Raw genomic sequence first — 23042 nt, 5'->3', positions numbered from 1 at the left:
TTTTTCCCCTATTGATGTTTATGACACATTTTAGAAATGGACACTGTTTCAGAAAACTTCTGTTTGGAAACAATGAGACCTTTGAGCTTAATTTTATCAGCAAGTGCAAGGACAACACTAAATTTTTAATGTTAAAACTGTTGCTGGCTATAAGCTGTGGACCTCAAACACATGGAATGGCATCTGACTTAACCTTCAGAAAAGTACCAAGTTCCTTATATCATATAAGTAAAGCTTTTTATCCCCTTTTTCGAAATAAAATATTTATTATAGTTGTTTCAGATGATCTTTGGAAAATGAAAGTAAGTGAACAAAATATTGGTGTATATAAATAAGTATGTATTCAAGCAGAATGCATGAACATAAACAAAATAACTGCCATGTCATATTGCAGTGAAGAAAAAACTCCATAGATTTGTATATTAAAGTATTGAATAAAGTTAGCTGTGAACATCTTTTACCCGTGCAGTTTTCTTGCTTACAGTAATTTATCCAAAATACCTCTTACTGTGTCAGTCTTGGAGAAGACATTTAGGGTACAGCAAACCTTTTCACAAAGGAAAACAAAAGAAAAGAAACCAATCACAACTGATCTATTACTTGAGTTATGAATTACTACTGGGAACCAATAAAACAGTCAATATCAGGAAAGGAGAAACAAAGCTATTTCAGTCCATGTTACACAGAGAGATCAAGTTTTATTAGAGTAACAAGGGTACAAAAGATAGGCAGAAGAACATTCTGAGTTCTGAGTGCTCGTTATGAAGTACATAGAGTAAGAACAGGATGCAAAGCACTGTAAAAAAGCATTTTGGAAGTCTTCCTCATAAATGTAATGTTTAATTTTTACTCCTGTGTATTCTGCAATTGCAAGAGATTCCATGAAGAGGTTGCATCTTACCCTTTCATGCTGAGCAGTTTAGAGAGAATTTGATACAATGGTAAGTAGCAATTGATTTAAGACTTCTGCAAACATTAGCATCTTGTCAAACATCTGAACTTAGCTTTTGCATATAAAGTGCATCTAAAAAGTGAGGTATATAGATGAAGCTGCATAGTCAATTTTACACAACTTTTTGTTTTAGTTCTGATGCTTGCTATTTCTCTTGCCTTCGTGATCATCTGTTATTGCACAGTTCATTTAGAAAAATAGAATTAATATGCAATAGCAAACAGCATAAACCCCTTAGTTTTCACATAAGCAAAAATTACTTAGTGAGAGGAAAAATAATTATAGAGCTACTAAAATAGCTAAATCAAAGACCAGATGTGAAACCCCAAATGAGCATGACAGAAGTGAAGAACCTGTATTTCTAGAGCAGTTTGAGTTTAGGTAAGGAATTTGTTTCCTCTGTTTATTTTCAGTGTAAGACATACTTTGGCAACACCTAATAAAACATTTGACACAGACAAAACTGACTAGGGCCCTAGTTTTGGTATCTTTATCACTTCAGAACTGGCATGAGTAAGTGTGCAAGTACACATACTGTTTACAAATCATAAATAATTTTGTGACTACTCTGTTGGTAAGGCAGTTCACAACTGATACTCAACACATTGGTGTATACATAAAATCATGTCAAATTGGATTGTCAATACAGTACCTTTGATATATCAAAAATATTTTTAAACTTCCTTTTGAACTATGAAAACAGACAAGTCAGTTTCACACTGATATAAAAGAGTAAGAATTGGGGATGCAAGTAATGCAGAATATCCTTATAAGAAAGATAAAATCACTAAATAATTCATGCCGCTACTGGCATATTTCTCCTTCTTGGTCCTATGTAAAATAAGATTAAGTTGTTGGGACTTTCAATATTGCCTGCTGCTACAGAATCAAAACATCTCCAAATAAATTACACCTATACCATAATTTTCTGGAGACTTCAGCAAGGTCCAAAGGTCTTGAAACTCAGATGATGTTGAGAGACCTTTTCTTACTGAGCCTTTAAAGCATCCCTGGTTTAAGTTAAATAGACCTTTATGGGATTCAGGATGTTTACAGAAGAGCACATTAAATGCAGACAAAGCCTTTTCAGCTTTTCACAGACTAAGAAGCAAAGAATGAAATGTTATTTGTTTCAGCTCCTCTACTTTGACAGTCTAATGGAGGATTAATTTTTGTGTTAAGTTCTATCACATCTTTGACAAAATCATTGTTTCCTATAAAGTCTCCAGCAATTATGTTAATACATTCTTTTTTTGGTCCTGGATACTGCTGCTTTATCCAGATTTTCAAGCATGGAAGACTCTGGAGTGTCATTTTCTTCAACGATCCAAATGGGTGTAGGAGAATATACCCTAAGTTTTCGGTAAGGTTAATCCCTGCTACAAAGAATTTTCCTGAAACAAAAATCAGAAAGTGACTCATTAAATATTCTTTTAAGGAGAACAGAAACTGCTCAGTATTGCATTAGCTTCAGATCTTGTTCCAGTGGGAAGCATTAAAATACTTAAACTTCGCACACTCTTTCTGTATTGTTTCATATTCCTACAACTGATTCAGTAGACTCTCTCCCCTTGTTGCAACTTCATGCTGTAGTAAACAGTTCCTGAGCCCACACTTGGTTATCTAACCATTCCAGTTTAGCTAAATTTGTCTAACTGCTTTTCCTTTGTAAATTATGTTTGTTTCTGTGAGGGTTGCTTCCAAATGCTTAGCCTTCCCCCATGATAGATGGAAACAAAGGGTGCACCACATGAGCATTTTCCTTTGGCTGGGAAGCACTTTCGAAGCAGCTCTCCCCTTTATCACCCTGTGCGTTCCCATCAAAAGCTACATCAGATGTTATGAGCTGAATTTCTCTCAGATTATACTACAATAGCATGCTTAAGTGCTGCTATTTGCTGGTGCAACTACACTCTCCACGTACTGTTCTTGTATCCATAGAATCATAAGGTTGGAAAAGACCTCCAAGATAGAGTCTAACCTTTGACCAAACATCAAACCACAACAACTGAATCACAACACTAAGTGGCACATCCAGTTGTTTCTTGAACACTTACGGGGTGGTGACTCCACTACCACTGTGGGCAACCCATTCCAATGCTTAACCACCCTTTCAGTGAAGAAATTCTTCCAAATATCCAACCTGAACCTGTCCTGGCACAGGCCTGAGGCCATTTCCTTCTGTCCTGTCACTTGTTGCCTGGGAGAAGAAGCTGAACCCCGGCTTGCTGCAACCTCCTTTCAGGTAGTCATAGAGAGCGATAAGGTCTCCCCTCAGAGAAACCTCGTAGGAGTTTCTTTTCACAAGGCTAGCAGAACGCATTTCTCTCATCATCTGTGCTGCCTAAAGCAGCAAGCTCTGGACTTGAGGGAGCTGCGTCCTACCCGTGAGGTGGGTACAACAGGGCCAGTGAGCCGGTCTGTGCTGAGGGCCTCCTCTCCGTGGGATCACATAAGGGATGTGGCTGCCACAATTTATATAGTCTATGCATGTACATACACTGACACACCACCACAGATGAACGCTGCACTCGCCCATTGGTGGGCAGAGCACTCAGCAACGACGGGCACACAGCATGCACAAAGGGGTTATACCTCATAAGGTTACAATCACCCAGTTTCCTGTTTGTTTTGCACTGCTGTTAGCGCCCCTTCTTTCTTCCAAGCAACTCCCTGTGCCTACCTGGACGGCCCCTCCGCTTCATGTGCTCTAAATACCGGATAAGAGCACGAGTGGATGTTTTATTTCCCCACCAGTATGGGATCGTAGGCCACAGCTCACAGTGCTCCTTCAGTTCCATGTCCTCTTCGTACGAGACTATGACCTGATGGCCCAGCTGCCACATGGTCCTCAGTGTTGGTATCACCTAAAATAAAGCATGCTCGGGTTGAAGTCAGCAACACAGCAGCGTTCCCAAAGTTCGAATACTGTTGTGTGACATTACCTTGACACAAATTCAGTTCAGATAAAGCTTATAAACAAGCAGCCTGGTAGGTCAGGGGCTGGGTTACAAACTGCAGGGGCAACAGGAGCCTGGTTACTTCAGCAAATTCCTCCTTTTCTCAATTTAACTATGATAATGTACATAACTGAAGGTCTTACACCTGCATAACCATCCCCGTGTCAGCCCTTGTGCACAAGCCACTGCTGAAAATTTGTTGAGAGAGGAAGACACAGACCATCCATGGACAAGGAGACAAAGCCCTACACGCAGCTGTAGGAATGCAGACACAGATGAAGAAAAGCAGGAATCATTTTGGCAAATGCCCCACATTGATGCATATTTGGCACTGTAGCCATTAAACAAAACTGAACTGCTTAAAACTTGATAAGACTAAATGTCAGTCTCCAAGAGCTACATTAATTCTGATTTCTTTAAGTGGAAGGTTTCTGAAGTTGGGATGCTCCAGACATTTTGAATTGAGAGAGAGGAAGACCTGGGTCAGAAACCTCTGACAGACAGATGGGCTGAAACAGGTCTGTTAAATTTAAGTATTTCAATATGAAATGACATTTTCCAACCCTCAGAAGTTATCATGGAGAGAATTGAGGCCCTCTGACTAATTTAATTTGCAAAAACAACATATTTAACAGGCATTCTTTTTTTTAAGAATATTGTGGTTAAAAGCTATGTCTGTTGCTTATGAAAAGGAAATGGTGGCTTTTTGATATTCCAATTAACTTATTAATTAAAATAAAAGCCAAAGTCAGTTGAAAATTATTTACATAAATATTTGAAGAAAGCCAAGGGTTGAATGAACATGGCAATCCCTCTTACTTCATCCAAGAAAAACAGAATGCAAGCCCCAGTTAGGTCAGGAAATACTGTAAAATTAAGGCACAGGCTACTAAAACTACAAAACTCTGTGTTTGACTGAAGTCTTTGCTTTACTCCACTGCCTTTCTAAAGCTCGTACCTCTTAAGCAAACAAACAAATAAAAAGTTGTGGAGTAAAAGCAGAAAAAAAAAGCTATTAGAAATGTGTACATGAGCACAGGTGCATATTTTGCAAACAAAGCAGAAATGAAACTGTACGTGTCTGACAAGGGATTTTTAAACCCTAGTAATCCAGATCAAAGGAAGACACCTTGAATAGTTAGGGCAATTAAAATTTTAAACACAATGTAATATTGTCACGCTGTGGCCTGTGCCAGTACTACATACAGACCTCAACCTAGCAGCTGCTTCATAAACACTTTGACACTTACTCTTCTATAATGACAGAGATGCAGTATTGAAAGACAATAGATAGCAGTTTATTTTAGAATAAGTGAGTAAACACTTTGATATTTGATATTAAATCTGAATCTGTGATCCTGGAAAATCCCACAGTTGCCAAACCTGCAATGGTACCACTAGCAAAAATGGTGAGATCCATTGTGCTGGTCACAGACTCCATACAGATAAAGTCTTCCTGCTCAAGGGAAGTACTTGGCTTGTCTTTTCTGCAGTGCCACTCCTCCCTTCCCCTGGACACAATTCAGAAATGTTCTTTCTTTGATGAAGTGATCTCAAACCATTCTTTCAACACCTTCGTTCAACAAACTAGCAGCAGCAGCTCACCCCTTTCACAGTTAATAACTCTTTTTCTGACCATGTACCTGAAAGCAAATTTGACCATCTTCTCCAGTATCACTCTGCTCATCCACAACTTACACACTCAAATTATTTGGGGAAACAATAGAACAGTGTCACTCAGGTCTTCAGTTATTCAGCTGAGGCCTGAATATTCAGAATCCCCTAGTTTTGCTGAGAATTGTTCTATTTTAACTTTGCTGTACTAAATGCTTTGAAATGGTAATACTCACTGTTACTTATACACCAGCTTCAAAGGCTGGATTTGAATCACAAACAGGGTCATCATTCTCCTGTACCACTTACATCTCCAGAGAAAACCCTCTGTTCCTGTGCATCTTTGAAATGTTAATTGTTTAACTACTAAAAGCTCCCATACCTCATAAAAAAAAAGGGGGGGGGGCAGAGGAAACTAAAAATCTCAACTTCTAAAATCTATCAATCAAATATTTTCTGATGATTTAAATTAAGGCTTTTCTGGAAGTTTGGATGACTGAAAATCTGGTTGGAAGGTCAGCTCCACAAAAAAAAAAGTCAATGCCACCAGAAATGAACTGAGGTGCCGTTAAGAGGGACCTCAACAGGCTGACAGAAACCTCATGAAGCTCAGCAAAGAAAAATGCGAAGTCCTGCACCTGAATGGACTAACCCTACACACCAGGACAGAATGGGGACAGCTGGCTGGAAATCTGCTTTGCAGAAAAGGACCTGAAGGTTCTTGTAGACGTCAAGCTGAACGTGAGCCAGCTGTGTGCCCATGTGGCAAAGGTCAGCTGTAAACTGGGCTGTATTAGCAGAGGTACAGGAGGCAGTCAGGAAAAGGGGTTCTTCCCTTCTATTCAGCAGTTGTGGAACTGCATCTCAAACACTGTTTCCAGCCTGGGCTTCCCCACTACAAAAAAGTCATTGATGTGGTGGATGAGTCCAGCAGCATGCAACCAGAATGAGCAGAGGCTAGAGCATGACACACAAGAACAGGCTGAGGGAGCTAAGTCTGTTGAGCATGAAAAAGAGAAGACTGGACAGGTCTTACTGCTGTCTGCAAATACCTAATGGAGAGATGTAGAGAAGACTCCAAAGATATGTGTAGCAAAGGATGGCACTTGGCAGACACAAGTTACAGCAAGAGAGGTTCTGATCAGATAGAGAAGAAAATGTTGGAACAAATGTTGTATAGAAAGATTGTGGAATCTCCATGTTTGGAGATATTCAAGAATGGACAGGACACAGCCCAACATAACTTTGAAGTTAGTCCTATTTTGCATGGTTGTGTTGGACCAGATGACCTCCATAGGTCACTTCCAACCTAAACTATTATAAATAGCATAAAAATTAATTTATAATTATTGCTGTGAAAAGGCAGAAAATGGGTTCTTTAAATTCTATAAACATAGCTTGTACTGTATTTATAAAACACATACCTTTCCTTTCCTTTTCTTTCCCTTTCCCTTTCCCTTTCCCTTTCCTTTCCTTTCCTTTCCTTTCCTTTCCTTTCCTTTCCTTTCCTTTCCTTTCCTTTCCTTTCCTTTCCTTTCCCCTTTCCTTTTCCCTTTCCCTTCCTTTCCCTTTCCTTTCCTTTCCTTTCCTTTCCTTTCCTTTCCTTTCCTTTCCTTTCCTTTCCTTTCCTTTCCTTTCCTTTCCTTTCCTTTCCTTTCCTTTTCCCTTTCCTTTCCTTTCCTTTCCTTTCCTTTCCTTTCCTTTCCTTTCCTTTCCTTTCCTTTCCTTTCCTTTCCTTTCCTTTCCTTTCCTTTCCTTTCCTTTCCGTTCCTTTCCTTTCCTTTCCTTTCCTTTCCTTTCCTTTCCTTTCCTTTCCTTTCCTTTCCTTTCCTTTCCTTTCCTTTCCTTTCCCTTCCTTTCCTTTCCTTTCCTTTCCTTTCCTTTCCTTTCCTTTCCTTTCCTTTCCTTTCCTTTCCTTTCCTTTCCTTTCCTTTCCTTTTTCCTTTCCTTTCCTTTCCTTTCCTTCCTTTCCTTTCCTTTCCTTTCCTTTCCTTTCCTTTCCTTTCCTTTCCTTTCCTTTCCTTTCCTTTCCTTTCCTTTCCTTTCCTTTTCCTTTCCTTTTCCTTTCCTTTTCCTTTCCTTTTCCTTTCCTTTTCCTTTCCTTTTCCTTTCCTTTTCCTTTCCTTTTCCTTTCCTTTTCCTTTCCTTTTCCTTTCCTCTCCTTCCCTTTCCCCTTCCCTTTCCCCTTCCCTTTCCCCTTCCCCTTCCCTTTCCCCTTCCCCTTTCCCTTTCCCTTTCCCTTTCCCTTTCCCTTTCCCTTTCCCTTTCCTCTCACACAGGACAGTGGATGACAGTTGTGTCTCTACTATTGTCCCACAACTGTTCATCAACATATATGACCAGTCAAATTTAATTCCCTCTTCTGTCCTAGTTACAGGGGCCAGGACCAGTTTATTACTGTGTGGGTACAATCAAAACTGTGTGTATTCCACACTCTCTATGTCATTTCTGATGGACTGCTAATAGTGGGTCATTTGCAGTAGCTGCCTAGGGCACATCTAATGACTCAGCTCTGGGGAGACTCAGCCTGAGGGGTCATCTTTGCTAATGGGCCATACTGGACTGACATAATAGGCAGCTGCAACACCTAGACCATCAAAGACTCAAAAAAATATCCCATGACTCACAGAGTTAAATCACCCATTGTGAAACTCCTGCCCTGGCAGAGGTACTGGGCACTCCCACCTGAACCTGAGCATATATAATCTTGGGGTTTGGGATTTCTGGTACCACCCATTGGATCCAGAGGAGGACCAGAACTCCAACAGGACTGCCACTGCCACTCTCTACAAGACTGTGATCATTATGTCAGCAGAACTGCGACCATCACCTGGACTAACAGGTTTTCCTTTTGATTTGCACCTAGGGGGCCCACGGTGATGCTCAGCACAGGGGCCAATGAACACTGTTCTGTTCTTGTCCCAGGGTGTGGGGTTAAACATCTGGTTTTGTGGGTTAAAACCAGTTTTTCTCTGTATCATTGCATTTATTGTGATTTATTTTTAGTAAATTGTAACTCTGACTTATAATCTCTAGAGCTGGGTTCATTTCTCCCACCTGTCTACTTTTAAACCAGCACACCTTCTCACTGTGGAATGTAGGTTTCCTTTATCTCCTCAATTTTATTAGGTAAACACCTATCTCTGATGCAGCAAATGTTACCTTTCCTAGGTTAAAAACACAGTGAAAGTAAAATATATCTAAAAATTTGAAATTGTAGATCTCACTCTAATGAGAGATTTTCTCCTTTAAAAAAGGAGAAAAAAAGGATCTCATACTTACATTCCTGGGACACAGTTTACACTGGAAAATCTCTTTTATACAGGCAACAAGATGACTGTGAAGTCTCCTGGTTAATCCATCAAAATTCCTGCAGGCTAAGATAACAACTTCCTGAGGATGAGCTTCCAACCACCTTAGTACTTTCCACAGAGTATCCTAGAGGAGAGAGTTATGGAAACTTATAAAGTTATCTCTGCTATGTAGGGGAAAGGGTATAAAATCAACAGAGCATTGATGGTGGAGTAGACTCACAATCACAATCATGAAAATCAGTATAGATTTCTGGAGGGGGCCATCAGACTGCCCAAAAGGGGTTCCAGAGAGATGTGTCCCAGGAAAACCTACTTTCACAGATCTGTGCCAGTTTGCTCTGGATGTGGTTCTGGCACACTAGACTTACCAGCTTTGTATTTTGATAATATCCGTGACTATCCTACTGCCTATAGGCAGGTTAGCAGTAAACCTAACTCCCCAAGCTTCTTTAGGGACAACCAACATGTCAGTGGCAAACTCAAAAACAGGGAAAAGTTCTGTGCTTAAACATAACAGGACTCATTTTCCCCCTTTGGTATGGGCAATGACAACTAAATGAAGATCACACATAACTAGCAAAGTAGTCAGGCATTACATCTGTTTACAGGAGTGTGCCAGACACCATGAAGTCTCAACACATGAAGAGTTCAGATTCATGAGTCTGAAACTGAAGTGTAGCCAGTTACTCTGCAAATTAAAAGCTTTATTAGCTGACTGTGCCTGGCTGTACAGGTCCCAATAAACGGAAGGAAGATGTAAAGTATTCCAAGATGACAGAGCACATGCAAAGACCAGCTCACAGCAGTTGCTTCACAGCAGCTGTCATTTGATCACAGGATCCAGATTAAGTCTCTCGGTCTTTCAGTGAAATATCTTTTTTTTTTTAAGAAAAAAAGGTGTTTCTGTGATTTTTATTAGGCTTTTAATGCCTTCTTCTCTTTAATAACTTTTCCCCCTACCAGGGAAACAGCATTACCCTGGGTATCATCCTGGGACAATACAAGATAAACCACAGAACTTCAGGCACTTGGTAGGGGCTAGGCAGTGGAGAGCAGGTATGACTGGTTTGAGGATGAGGAGCTCATTGATGTTCCAGTATCAAGTGCAGCTGCTGAAATTAATTTCCAGCCCTGCTGATTTTCTCTAGTTTGAAGTCCTCACATAAGGAAAACAAATACCCTACTTAGAAGACCTTGGACCAGCATTTTCAGATTATGATGGATTTTAAATAAAAGAAACAGCACTGGTTTTATAGCCATCACAAAGGTAAGAAAAATACCTGTACAGTAACAGTTGTGTAAACCATATGCACAAAGTACAAATTCATAGATGGATCATTAGCCTTGTGGGCAATCCTGAAATCCAGGTATCTAACTCCAGCCTCAAGTTGCTCTGTCACAGTCAGGACCTGAAAGGTGAAACAGAAAACAAATGTCCTGAGAGCTTGGAAGGGATTTGTTTCTTTAGTTTAGAAAGCTGAAAAAGGTGTACAAAGTCAGCCCTATGACATTTTTCTCGGGTCTTTTGTCTTTAAAATGTCACTCTATGGCACCAAGTTGCAGCTTTGAAGTATCTCACTCTCTGAACAAGAGGAATTAAAATTTCCCTGAAGAGTATACTGCAGGTACAGATTAGATTAATTTCAGAGCACTGCCCTTGTTGTGTTCTGAAAGCAAAAGATCCATTAACCTGTGCATAAATACATGATCACTCGTCACACAATTATTCATATGAACAACAACTGCAGGATCAGCACCTTAGAAATGCTGCATTTATTTTATTAGATCAAAGACTTTACCGTGGTTGTCTCTGCAGAGCTCACTCGTCCTCAAAAGAAGGAAAAACAAAAATAGAAAAAACTAGTGATTATTGCTCTTTTTCAAGATAAAGTTTCTTATAAAGTTTGAATTAACCTGTAGAAGTCCTACAAAACAGAGGTAGTCCTCTATTTCCACTTCTCTCAAACCTCTTCCTCTGGATTTGAGGGCTGAATGGAACAGGTGAGAAAGCTGTTTCTGGGGCAAAAAGTCCCAAATGGTATGTGTTTTACATCTATTAAGATTCTCTTTGAGTAAGAAAATAGAATCAATTTAATTAAATATGTTTAAACACTAATTTGTCTCAGTTCAACCTGCTATGTACAACACTACCAGGTTTCAGAAAGCATACACGGGACTGATATAAGCCAGAAAGGATTCAATACAAGGCATTGCTCCTGAATAACCACAATCACAGCTTTAGGGCTGAACTTATGACACATGGCAGGATGCTCACCCTGCCTAGCTTCAACCACCTAACTTCCTGGTTTTTGGACAAGAATTTTATCTCCCCAGGCTGTGCCTGTGGTTCTGGGCTGGGACAGGCCAGCCCCACGTGCCCTAGGATTCAGATGGTGCGGTCGGTCTGGCCAACAGCTCTCTCTGTGCCTGCTGGGGCTACACCAGGCTGGAAGAGTTGAAGGGGTGATCCAGGCCCCTTTGCTTGGAGCATGTTGGAGATGGGAATGTGTGTGGCTGTAGGTCACATATAACCTTTCTAGCCAGAAAGAGCATCAGGTGAAACAGCTGCTGGAAATCGCCCTTTAGATGAGTCAATTTCTTTCTGTTGACAGCAAGGGAAAACCAGACAAACTAGACTCTCTAACGAGTCACCTGCGTTTGGATACTGAATCAGCCAGTGTGAACATTGCCCCCTAAAGGGCAAAATTTAAAAGGAAGCCCTGGGAAGCAATGCTGCTCAGTGCTGCAGGCATTCAGAGCACGAGTGGAAGTTACACAGGAAAGATTTGGGCCTCTAGACTGACACCCATAACAGCCAGGGCTCAAGCAGGCACCTCCTCCTAGGCTTTGGGCCATCCAAGAACCTGTGGATCCTACCATCAGTAGGGCTCCTTCACGTGTGTTCTGGATACCAGTGGGTGGAGTCATCTCCTCACAAAGATAACTGGAGCACCACAGAGGTAAGGAGAGTAGGACTGCAGCTGTGCCTCCTTCCTATGAGCAGTGGGCCACTTCCCACTTGTCACACTGCATTTGGACCAGAAATTACTATAATGATATTAGGACATTGTTTGTTACCAACAGTGTCACTTCGCCAGACAGAAACCTACAAGTGAGGAGATACCTAAATCTTTCATTGGCTTGAGTCCCAAAGCAAAAAGCAGTTCAAGGTAAATAAGACTGTGCTAAGCAAGTGCCTTTCCACATCAGCTCGTCATTGCCATTACACACACCCTGGCAGTGTCTAAGATTCCAGTCTACCAGAGCTGCACAAACACAATAAAAACTTAGGCATACTTATTAAAATTTATCAATTTTTCAGTTTTAATTCCATAATAATGAACTACTCCTTCAATAAGAAGAAAAGCATACAGATTTTTGGCACCTCTTTCATGTCAAGAAAGTCTCTTCTTTGGAAGAATCTTCGAAATCTCTAGCTTAAATCACGATCCCCAATTTTGTTTTTAACATACATTTATATGGAACAAAGAGCTAACTACTATCTTAATATTTGGACATTTAAAAAAATTAACCTTACATGAAGGAACACACCTTCATTCTCTTAATCTTTATGGGAAAAGAATTCCTTCAATGAGGGATTCTTCTGTCTCTGCTGCTGGATGAAATACTCACCCAGTATGGATGGGGAAAACAACTGACATCTCGCACAACAGTGATAGAAAAATGACAAGCATTACCTTCTGAACAAAGTACAATAGAAAAACCTTTGTTGATTACAGTAATATTATATGTTATTTATAACAACAATAAACATTTGAAAAAGAAGATGAGTTTCTAATAGCAAGTGGTCAGCTTTAAGCAACATCTTTATTTAAGTATCATCCCTGCCTCACCTATATATTTTTTTCCTACAAAAGACAACCAGGTATATATGCCACCTACCTCATACCCCAGTGTGCTGGATTTAGATAGGAAGAGTTAATTTTGTTCACAGTGGCTGGTATGGGACTGGTTTTTGGATTTGTGTTGGAAACAGTGTTGATTACACAGAGATATTTTCCTTATTGCTGAGCAGTGCTTACACAGAGCCAAGACCTTTTCTGCCTCTCACTCCACCAGCAAGCAGGCTGAGAGTGCACAGGGAGTTGGGAGGGGACACAGCCGAGAACAGCTGACCTCAACTGACCAGAGGGATATCCCAGACATATGGAGTCATGCTCAACATATAAAGCTGGGGGAAGAAGAGGGGGAACATTCAGAGTGGTGACATTTGTCATCCCAAGTCACCATCACACGTGATGGAGCCCAGGTTTCCTGGAAATGGCTGAACACCTGCCTGCCCATGGGAAGTGGTGAATTAATCCTTTGGTTTGCTTTGCTTGCATGTATGGCTTTTGCTTTACCTATTAAACCATCTTTATCTCAACCCAGGAGTTTTCTCACTTTTACCCTTCCAATTCCCTCCCCTATCCCACGCAGAGGCAGTGAGAAGCAGATGTGTGGGGCTGAGTTGCTGTCTGGGGTTAAACCACAACACCCAAGCACAGCATCTGAGGAGAGCTCAGATTTCTGGGCAGCAGGCTATTCTGTCATTGTGCATGGCAGAGTTTGGCCACTCTCAGCCCTGCAGCATAAGCTTCAACTTTGCTGAAACATGAAGAGAATGCTAAATGACATTTACCTGTGTGATAGACCACTTCATGATAATGGGGCGCACAATGCAGGGCATACATTTGTTTAAAAACTTCACCACCTTGGATTCATTGCCACTAACAGCAGATCTTTTATCCAAACAGTAGGTCATAGTGTCATGACTCCCTGTAGAATACAAAAATAGATGTACAGAAAATCTCATTTCTTAACTACTAAAGACCACATTCCACGGTTATATTGCATGTGCATACATGATACACCACCCCATTTGTAAATCACACACTTATGTTGTCTGACAGCCTATGTAGTTATGGCAAAAAGGTGGGCTCTTTTACAGAGGTTGCTCACTTGACATTAATAAGCTTAGTGTGAAATCCTTGTGAAGTGAAGGCATCAAGATTTTCCAAGAAAATAGTCCCCATCTAAACTACACATCATTGTTTGCCCAAAACCACAATAAAATGGCCTGTTTCAAATAGCATCTTTCACTGAAATAATAATCTTGATGTGAAAACCCACTTCTTTTTTTTTCAGGGAATAGCTGAAGGCTGAATTTATCTAGAATTTGTCCTGTTTTCAGAGCTGTCCAAATGCAGGATTTCATTCTCCAATCCCATCATCTCTGCACAGGAAAATATGACTGAAAGCAGAAATTAATCTTCTTACATTTTTGACTGGACAAACTCCTAACTTGGCACTTTAAACATTTATATCTTAAATATCTGGTAAACAAGCCCTCCTGACCTAAACCCTCAATACCCTATAAAACCAACGTAAGAGGTGGGTGCTTGAAGGTTTCAGAGGTAAATTCAAGTGCAAGTTTATGTGTGATAGATGAAAAAAAATCCATCTTCTATGCACTTCAAAAATTATCTGACTCTTTCCAGCACAGGGGCAGCCTAAGCAACAGAGCCAAGTACAGGCTGCCCAAATATTTGATTTCTTTGAAGTCTTAATAAATCTGACACATCTCTTGCATCATACTTAGATGAAACTATTACAACTCGCAATTTCTTCAGGAAACCAGTGATTTTGCTAGCTTTTTCTGTTCCATTATTTCTTTCAGTGTTATAAAGCATCAAAAAGAAAAGCCAACAATTCAGTCAAGTGACTTGCTTGGATCTTTACAGAGTGTCTGCAAATGCATATTTTGGGATTTTAGGTCTGGCTTCAAACAAATTGTTTACTGTTGCTAGGAACTGCCTTTTTGAATGGTCAGTCTTACTGGTGCCTATGGCAGTATTTCTAATAGCCAAAGAAAAAAAGACAAGATTGTTTTTGAATTCTTTTAAACTGTCAATAATAGTTTAATGTCTTACTCTATTTTTTCACCTTTTAAAATCCACTTTCCATCTATTTTCCTGCTTGAGACACCCAAACCAACCTCATTGCAGATGGAAGATCAATATTGTGGGCATGTAATCAAAGAAGTTTGTCTTAGAACATGTAAGAGTCATTAAACACCCATGGACCAAATCCAAGTCTGAGAGAGGTGAGCAGGATTCCACCAATGGGCGTTGCATCCACTGATGCCAACCAGCAAAAAGATAGTAATCTTTTACTTAGGATTCTTCTTGTGATGTCAGTGAGTTACAGTAATGAAAGGAAGATGGATGTACCCATGACACAACAAATATGATGCAAAGAGAGTGAGCTAGCACCAAGCCAGGTAGCTTCAGAGCTTGAATCAACACCTCCCCAGAGGAACTGTGCTAGATCTGGTGCAAGCACAACACTAATTACTGAGATTTGCCTCTGCCTCCTCATCATGCTTTCAGAATGCACTCTGTCACATTCGTGTTTCTTGCATGACTTCTATGACATAAACTTCCACTTCCAAAGTGTGTTTCCTCCCTTCAAAAACCTGCCAGAGCTGTCTTGACCTGGTTGGTCTTGATCTGTTTTTGTTCTGACTTGGGCTAGATCAGTTTTGTAGGTCAGCTGGACAGCCACCAAAATATTCCAAGCTAATAGACTGCAATGCTCTGTAAAAGTCCTCCAATGTTTGCTGCAATGGGCTTGCCTTCAACTATTCTTTTCTTCATGCCTGTTCTCCCTGCAGGCATACTCACAAGAACAACAAACATTTGCAAGAATAACAAGGTCACCATTAGGAGGAGAGCCAGAAAGTCAAAAGCACACATCAGCAGGTTCTCCACTTTCTACAGTGTCCAAGAAACACCACGGTGAAAACCTTTTAGAAACAACATGATTCCTTCTCTCCAAAAACAAAACCCCACCAAACGTGCAACTGACTATTTGAAGGATTTTTGCAAGATGAACAAAAAGAAAAACAGAAAATAGGAGGTTAATACTTTCTTTCTTCTTTCCAAAGACAGATACATATTTTCTTCTCTTGATGGTTAAATAAGAAATTCTAGGGGTTTTTAATAACATCTATCCTCGATCCTAAACAGGATAGGCTTTATCCTAAACAGACGTGTGCTTGTTCTGTAGCTAACATTAACTCAAATTACATATCTAAGAAGTCACCTTGAGATAAGTTTCTAGGTTTAAATTTTAATGGAAACAAACCCAAAAATCTACAGTTCTTGAGTTCTCCTAGCGCTCCACTCACTGAAGACTAGACTTCATATTGTTTCTCAATATATGTCTTTCCTAAAATTAACCTATGATCCTGTAGCTTACACAAAACATTAATCTACACACTGTGCTGCTTTCCACCCAAACTACCTGTCACATCTACAGATATGAGAGAGAACATGGGCTAGACATTTCTTTTGTACCATTTTTGATGTGGAGGCACACGGAGAGCTCCCAGCCCTCCAGTGCCTCCCCATGTTCCCAAGTTACTGTTATACTGTAACTTCTTTGACAGAATGAGGGTGAAAAAATGTCAAGGTAGCAGGAAGAAGCAACATTATGACCAAAGAAAGGCTAATGATACACAGGTGTCACTTAGCTGCATCTACACATGGTAGGATAAATGCAGTTTTTGCAAGCAGGATCATGTAGCACAGTCTACATAAATAAAAACATGTCAATTAAAAGTCTCAATTCTCCTTTTTCCATACCTTCACAGCCTCTTTTAAGCAGTACAAAGAAACAAATAATAAGGCAAAATGTTATTTCTCTCCTTTTGGAACCATTTCATTACATAGGAAGTGGTAAGAATTAATTAGGAAAATTTCATCAATGCCCCGATAAGCAAATGCTTAGATTATTAATACTGATCTGGCAAGACGATGCAGAGGGATTGAAAAAAAGTGCCTCTTTTTCTCCTTTTTTCCCTATCCCCTCTGAGAAACCCCAAACATTACAGACCAAAATTATTCACACACACATAACATCACACAGGCCCTTCCCCAAAGCCCTTCTCCCACACATTGACCCAAATTGTAAACATAGCCATCATAAAATGGGACAAACAGGATGTTCCAAGGCTTAAGTGACAAGCTAACAAAACAGTGGAGAGCAAAAGTTAATCTTTACCTGGAAGAGCTAAGTTATAGAGGGGAATATCCCAGAGCTCCTCTGGTAATCGCGACATCCATTGGCCATTTTCACAGCACATGTGAATGAAGGTCTGCAAAGGCATTTTGCATTAGTGCCTGCCTGCTCTGGGACTTCATAGGGTTTTCTGGGAAAAGAAAAAACATAAACCATTCCATATACTGTGGTTGAATTAATGACATTTCACCTGTGCAGAACGGATTTATAGATGCAAAAAAACGTCAATCCTTCTCTCAGGTAGTTGCAGCAAAACATCAAGAGTTTCTCAGCCACAACATAGGCTTCTTTTGATGACATTGTCTCTCAGCACAATGCCAAGGGAGGGCTCTATCTTCAGGTTTGTAAACTTACCAAGTGAACAAAAAAAGCAGAGCCAAGACAAATATATGCAGTTTCATTGGTATGAAGAAATTACTGTCTACACCGGCTATTGTGAAATCACAAGGAGTAACCTACCTCCAGAGTGAAACCTCGTCCATTCCTTTACCCTTTGCAGTCCCAGGCGCACGGCAAGGGGACTGATGGCAGGGCTGGGACAGTAGCTGGGTCTGCTCCACTCAAGTCCCTGGAGAATACTTACCTTAAAGGATCAAATTGGGTGTCACAACAGTACTGCCATGAAAAGCCTTTACAAAGATGTCAGGGTACTGTATTTGCAGGTCATGCTGGCTTCTGGGATCAAAGAGGAAAACCTTCATCTTCTTATCTCTTGATCTGTTCTTATCACCCCTATGAGTCCATGATCATAAGTACTTCAGTTTGCTCAGATCTTCCTGAAAATTACTCTGGAACTGTTCTTCTTGGATACAGGCCTCTCCAGGATTGTCCTAGTTAGGACAGCTGAGACCAGTTCATCACTGGATGGGTGTAACCCAAAACCTATAGCCTTCCATGCCATTTCCCAGAAACTGTTATCAATGAACCATTTACACTATCTGCACATAGAGCCTGACTCCTCAGGCTATAAACTACGTGCTAAGAGGCCTGTGAGATAGGAGTTGCTCTTGTCCTCACATCCATTAAGGAACCCCCTGCCCTGAGGGAAGTACTGGGCATTCCTGCCTGAACTGGAGGATATATAATCTTGGAGTCTTGGGACCTTTTTAACCACTCGTGAGATCCAGAGGAAGACTGCAGACCACCACTCTCAACCAGACTGCAACCACCACTTTTCAACCAGACTGCAGCCATCACTCTCGACTGGACTGCAATCACCACTCTTGACCAGACTGCAACAGCACTCTCACCAACAGGTTTTCCCCTCTCCTTTTCCTTTGGATTCAGGGGGCCCAAAGAACACCACTCTCTTCATGCCCCAGGGTGCTGGGTTATATATTTGGGTTTTGTGGGTTAAAACCAACTGTTTGTCTGTATAATCGTACTTATTGTATTATTTTATTAAATTGTTATTCTGACTTACAATCTCTCTTTTGAGTTGAGTTCATTTCCCCCGATGGTTTACCTTTAAACCAGCACAGGGATCTTCTGCAAAATTTGCAATGGTCATGCAGGAGTGCCAGTGGATGAAACCCAGATGAGAAATCATGGCATCACCAGTGCCTACTGGAGTTATTCTGTTCATTTTTCAATTTATGATTTCCTGGATGATGCAGAACATGAAGATAACCTCTCCATGTCTTTTTTTCATTTTTTTCTAGGATGTTCCTGAAGTTTAAGTGGTGGTTTGGGGATCAGAGCCTTCCATCTTCTCACTACTTTTAAGGCTTTAGCTATTTTTCCACAGTTAGTGTGATGGTTTCTTTTAGATCATGGCATAGTGATTACCTTCATTAATACCACACCTTTCTTTTTAATCTGTTTTAAAAAAGCTTTGCCCGTGAATGATTCCTTCTTATCTTCTACAGTAATGGCAGTCAGATATGTAATTGTGCAGCTTTTGTACTCTGCAAACACCTTCACTAGTCCCTGATCACTTTTGCTGCATCTTAGCACATTCATTCAAGATTGCTTCTCCCCAAAGTGTTCTTCAGATTACTTTGAGGAGGTGGTTGTTTTTCCTGAATATACAGCTGAGCCATACTGCTTATATGAAGAGTATTTCCTTAAACACAGTGCAATAGATTTATTTTTTTTTTTGGCAGTCACATAGGGTCATCTGAAAAGCAACTTCAGGAATTGCATTCCTAAATTTTATGTCCATACCACATGTAACAGATAAAATCTGCTTTTAGATGTGCCAATAATTCACCTGCCTAGCCTGCCTTGCTGTGCCTTTGGTGTGACTTTGAATGGGTCTCTCTGAGTACAGTCACCCCACTTTAGATTAGAATGGGACTATGTGGGATGAAGGAAATACCTGGCACCCCTGGCACAGTGACACACGCTGCACGTGTCCAGTGTGTAATCTGGGATTTTCCTCCTAGTGAAGAGCAGCTGCCTCTGAAGTTATCCATACACACAAGGCCTTTGCGTAAGCAGGAACAAAACTGGTTTAAACTCTCCTTGCTTCCTTTGTCTCCTTATTTTAAAAAAAATGTATTTGATGGATCTAGTGCAAAGTCAAGTGGGAAAATTCCCACAGATTTATTTTGGAAAAAGAAAAAGCACAGATCCTTTTTGTCCTGCATAAGCAAATGGTCTCTATATGCCACATCTGCTAGTCTTATTCTTGGAAAGACATTCAGATCTCAGGCAGATCAACTCATCCATGGCTCTGCGATTTAACATGATGAACTGCCTCCTGCAGACCCCTTGTTCAGACAACATATGTCTGCAGCTAATTTTGCCACCTTTTGCTGTGTTTTATACTTCCTCAGACTGCACACCACTGCTCACCCATGGCTGCTCTACTCTAGAATCTGTACCACCTTAGCATCAGTGTGGGCAGGGGCTGCAGGTGCTTAAAACAGCATTGGTGTTCAGTAGTTGCAAATGACTGGATGATGTCTATCCTTCTCCAGCTCTGAAGCTGACAGGAGCTGTGAGGCTGCAACACTCCAGCATATGGCAGCACTTATGCAAGTTCTGTATGCCGACTAGAAACTTAACTATAAGCTCTGGTTTTCCTCTCTTGCTTGTGATCTGCAGCCCCCTTTGGGACTGCCTAATTCTCTAAGGTTCCCCAAGGCCATCCACATCTCCTCAGAGCAGGCACACAGCCCACCAGGGAGCAGCAAGACCCATAAGCCCCATTTGACAGTCACACCTTCCCCCAACATAAGCTCCTTTGCACTGACAACACTCCCGGGATGCGACCAAGGGTGCAGTTTTACCTGCTGCCATCCTCTCCTCCCATGGTGTGCTCTCACTGCCTTGCTTGGGCTAACACAGGCACAGTCCCACAGTTGACAGAAAAAGGTGGTTTTCTGTCATGTTAGTCCCTTTCACAAGTTTATCACTGACTCAGGACAGCCCAGCACTGGCCCATGCTGAAGAAGTCCCTGTGGAGGCATTGAGCCTTGCAGTTGGCTTTGACAGGCTGTACAACAGGTCCATTGGCATTGCCCAGCCAAAACCCACAGGCAGCAGGTTCTCAGCCTGACACAAGCTGCCATCAACGCCCAGCCTAAGCAGGACCAGGACACTTCACAAGGAGTGTCCTGCTGGGCCGGGAGAAAGCCGGCAGAGAGCAGAAACATCAAGATCAAGATATGCTGTGGCCCTGCAAACACAGACGTGTTTTGAGATGAGATCAACATCTCATGCTCTTCTTTCTTCGACCTCCTTCCACAGCACCTGGGGCTGGAGATGGCAGCCACCAGCAGTGCAGGAACTGCACCCTGACCATCTGCTAATCAAGTCCTGTACAAAAGTGACTGGACCAGATTTTTGCTTGATCCCCTGCACAGTGCAAGCTCTAGCTGTTCACACTGTCATCTCTAAACTCAGCTGCTGACTTGTGCTTGACATGTAATATAAGCTTTAAGGGTACAGCCAAGGCCTTCCTGGAGGAATGAAACTGCAACCATTAGCTACTGCCTCTCACGACTAAATCCTAAACTTCACAAAGGAGAACTGTGTCTTTATTTCCTCTTCTAGATAGGCAAGCCACCCTACACATGCTGCTGTGATTAACTACTGTGCTGGGTTTACATGGCAAGGTTTTGGCAGTGGGGGTCTACAGAAGTAGTTTGCAGGAGAAGCTGACAGAAACTTTCCCCACGTCCAGCAGAGCCAATGCCACATGGCTCCAAGGTGGACTCACTGCTGACCAAGAGTAAGCCCATCAACAATGGTGGTAGTGCCTTTGGGATAACGGATTTAAGAAGGGAAAAAAGTTGCTGTGCAACAGCAACTGCAGCCAGAAAGAGAGGAGTGAGAATATGTGAGAAAGGCAAGTCTGCAGACGCCAAGGTTAGTGAAGAAGAAAGGGCATGAGGTGCTCCAGGCACCGGAGCAGAGATCCACCTTCAGCCTGTGTAAGGCCCCCCACTGGAGCTGGTGAATGCCCAAAGGAGGCTGTGACCCCATGGGAAGCCCATGCTGGGGCAGGCTCCTGGCAGGAACTGTGGTCCAGTGGAGAGAGGAGCCCACGCTGCAGCAGGTTTGCTGGCAGGACTTGTGACCCTGCAGAAGGGACCCACACTGGAGCAGACCATGAAGAACTGCAGCTCATGGGAAGGACTAATATTGAAGTTTGTAGGGAAGAGTGTGAGCAGTCCTCCCCCGGATGAGGAAGGGGCGGCAGAGATAATATGTGAACTGTCCCCAGACCCCATTCCCCACCCCCCCTGCGGCACTGCAGGGGGCAGAGGTAGAGAAAATCAGGAGTGAAGTTGAGCCCAGGAAGAGTGGTGGAGCAAAGGTGTTCTAAGATTTGCTTTTTATTTCTCATTACCCTACTCTGATTTGATTGGTAATAAATTCAATAACTTCCCCAAATCGAGTCTGTTCTGTCTGTTATGGTAACCTGGGAGTGATCTCCCCCTGTCCTTATCTCGACCCAGGAGCCTTTCCTTATATTCTCTCCCCTGTCTTGCTGAGGAGGGGAGCGATAGAGAGACTGTGGTGGGCACCTGGCTTCCAGCCAGAATCCACCCACTCTAACTACCCTCCCTCCCCTTGTTCAGGCCAGGTTTCTGACCTCCTGGGTGTTCTGCATGCAGACAGCAATTACATTTTGAGGGCAGTACCGGGACACATGCAATAAACAAGCAATAAAACATTCAAAGGTGCGAAGCCGCTAGAGATCCTCCAGCCTCGGGATACCGAGACCATAGGGCTGATTCGCTCTCCCCCTGGCTCTGCCCCGCCGGAGTGTGCCTTGCATGCACAGCCCGGCTGGCCCGGAGCGCTGGGCCACGGCCAAACCTCACGCGTTTCCGGGAGAGACATGTAATTAATGAACAATTGACGATGACATCAATAAAACATTGCTGCAGCCGACCCAGAAGCTAAAAAAAACCTCACGGGAATCACAGCAAGCGCTGTGACGAGAGCTATCCGAACAGCCACGGCGAGGAGGGCGCCGCCAGCCCCGCCGGGTACAGGGGCACTCCGGGCACCAGGGACACGGCCACCCCCGCCCCGCGCTGCCCTCGCCTCCCGGACCCTCCGAGGAGCCGGATGCCACCCTCCCCTCTGCTTCGCACTTGTTTTACTCACTCCGAGGGGCGATTCCGTTTCCATCCCGGCTCTCCGGGAAGACGCGCGCTCCCCAGCTCGCCCGGGGCCCCACACTGCCCGCTCCGGGGCGGGACGGGGCTGCCCCGCCCGGGTCAAGTGACCGCAGGTTTGAGGAAGGTGAAGGAGGGACGGGAGGGATGAGGAAGAGGAGGGGGGGTGGTTCTGGTGAAGTGGCGCTGCCCGAAGCGCAGAGGTGAGCCGCTCAGTGGACTGAGGAGACATGATTCCGGGAGGAGCCTGCGGGCAGGGACGGGCGGGGGGAAGCGCCAAGTAGCACTGTGTGCTATGCTTCTGCTGCATTTGAAATCTATTAATGCAAGAAAGCTTAAAATAAATATTTATAAACATATACATACATAAAAAGTACCTTAATTTTCTGTTTTGTTCGACAAAGCTTGTCAGGCCCTCATCTGTGGTGAAATTCACTCCACCTCGCAGAAACCTTGGGAAGCTCTTCAAAAAGCTTTTCTGTGTAAGGAGAAAGGAGGTAATAAAGTGAGTGAATGGCATGTAGAGGCAAACATGCAA

General features: G+C 42.4%; 1 protein-coding gene and 1 long non-coding RNA gene across 3 annotated transcripts; one reads left to right on the top strand and one right to left on the bottom strand.

The window, feature by feature from the left end:
* Nucleotides 1-360: 360 nt before the first annotated feature.
* On the bottom strand, nucleotides 361-22675 carry PLCXD1 (phosphatidylinositol specific phospholipase C X domain containing 1). Of its 2 annotated transcripts, none has more exons than XM_018084235.2 (7): nucleotides 22494-22675; nucleotides 16908-17001; nucleotides 13483-13619; nucleotides 10121-10249; nucleotides 8809-8964; nucleotides 3636-3819; nucleotides 361-2346 (listed from the first exon to the last, which is right to left on the bottom strand). In XM_018084235.2, the coding sequence occupies exons 1-7, from the start codon at nucleotides 22515-22517 to the stop codon at nucleotides 2054-2056; spliced, it is 1017 nt and encodes a 338-aa protein (XP_017939724.2). In that variant the 5' UTR covers nucleotides 22518-22675; the 3' UTR covers nucleotides 361-2053. The 2 variants fall into 2 exon arrangements, with proteins under 2 accessions (XP_017939724.2, XP_008930215.2); XM_008931967.3 differs by having other exon boundaries at nucleotides 362-2346; nucleotides 16908-17055.
* Nucleotides 758-8382, top strand: LOC115307984. The gene is made up of 3 exons (XR_003916336.1): nucleotides 758-941; nucleotides 2235-2315; nucleotides 7898-8382. It is a non-coding gene; the product is annotated as an uncharacterized LOC115307984 (long non-coding RNA).
* Nucleotides 22676-23042: the final 367 nt, after the last annotated feature.

The sequence above is a fragment of the Manacus vitellinus genome, unplaced genomic scaffold (assembly GCF_001715985.3).
Source record: "Manacus vitellinus isolate BGI_N305 unplaced genomic scaffold, ASM171598v3 scaffold_7_pilon, whole genome shotgun sequence".
Classification (NCBI taxonomy): Eukaryota; Metazoa; Chordata; class Aves; order Passeriformes; family Pipridae; genus Manacus; species Manacus vitellinus.
The sequence above is the reverse complement of the archived record's forward strand: the minus strand, read 5'-3'. Positions and strand labels throughout refer to the sequence as shown.

Bases quoted from the DNA above. Each gene is read 5' to 3' on its own strand.
- PLCXD1 (XM_018084235.2), bottom strand. From the start codon at position 22,517: ATGGAAACGGAATCGCCCCTCGGA. The intron at 17,002-22,493 runs GTGAGTAAAACA...ATGCCTTTGCAG, and splicing joins AAACGGAATCGCCCCTCGGA to ACCTTCATTCACATGTGCTG. The intron at 13,620-16,907 runs GTAAAGATTAAC...TGTATTCTACAG, and splicing joins CTATAACTTAGCTCTTCCAG to GGAGTCATGACACTATGACC.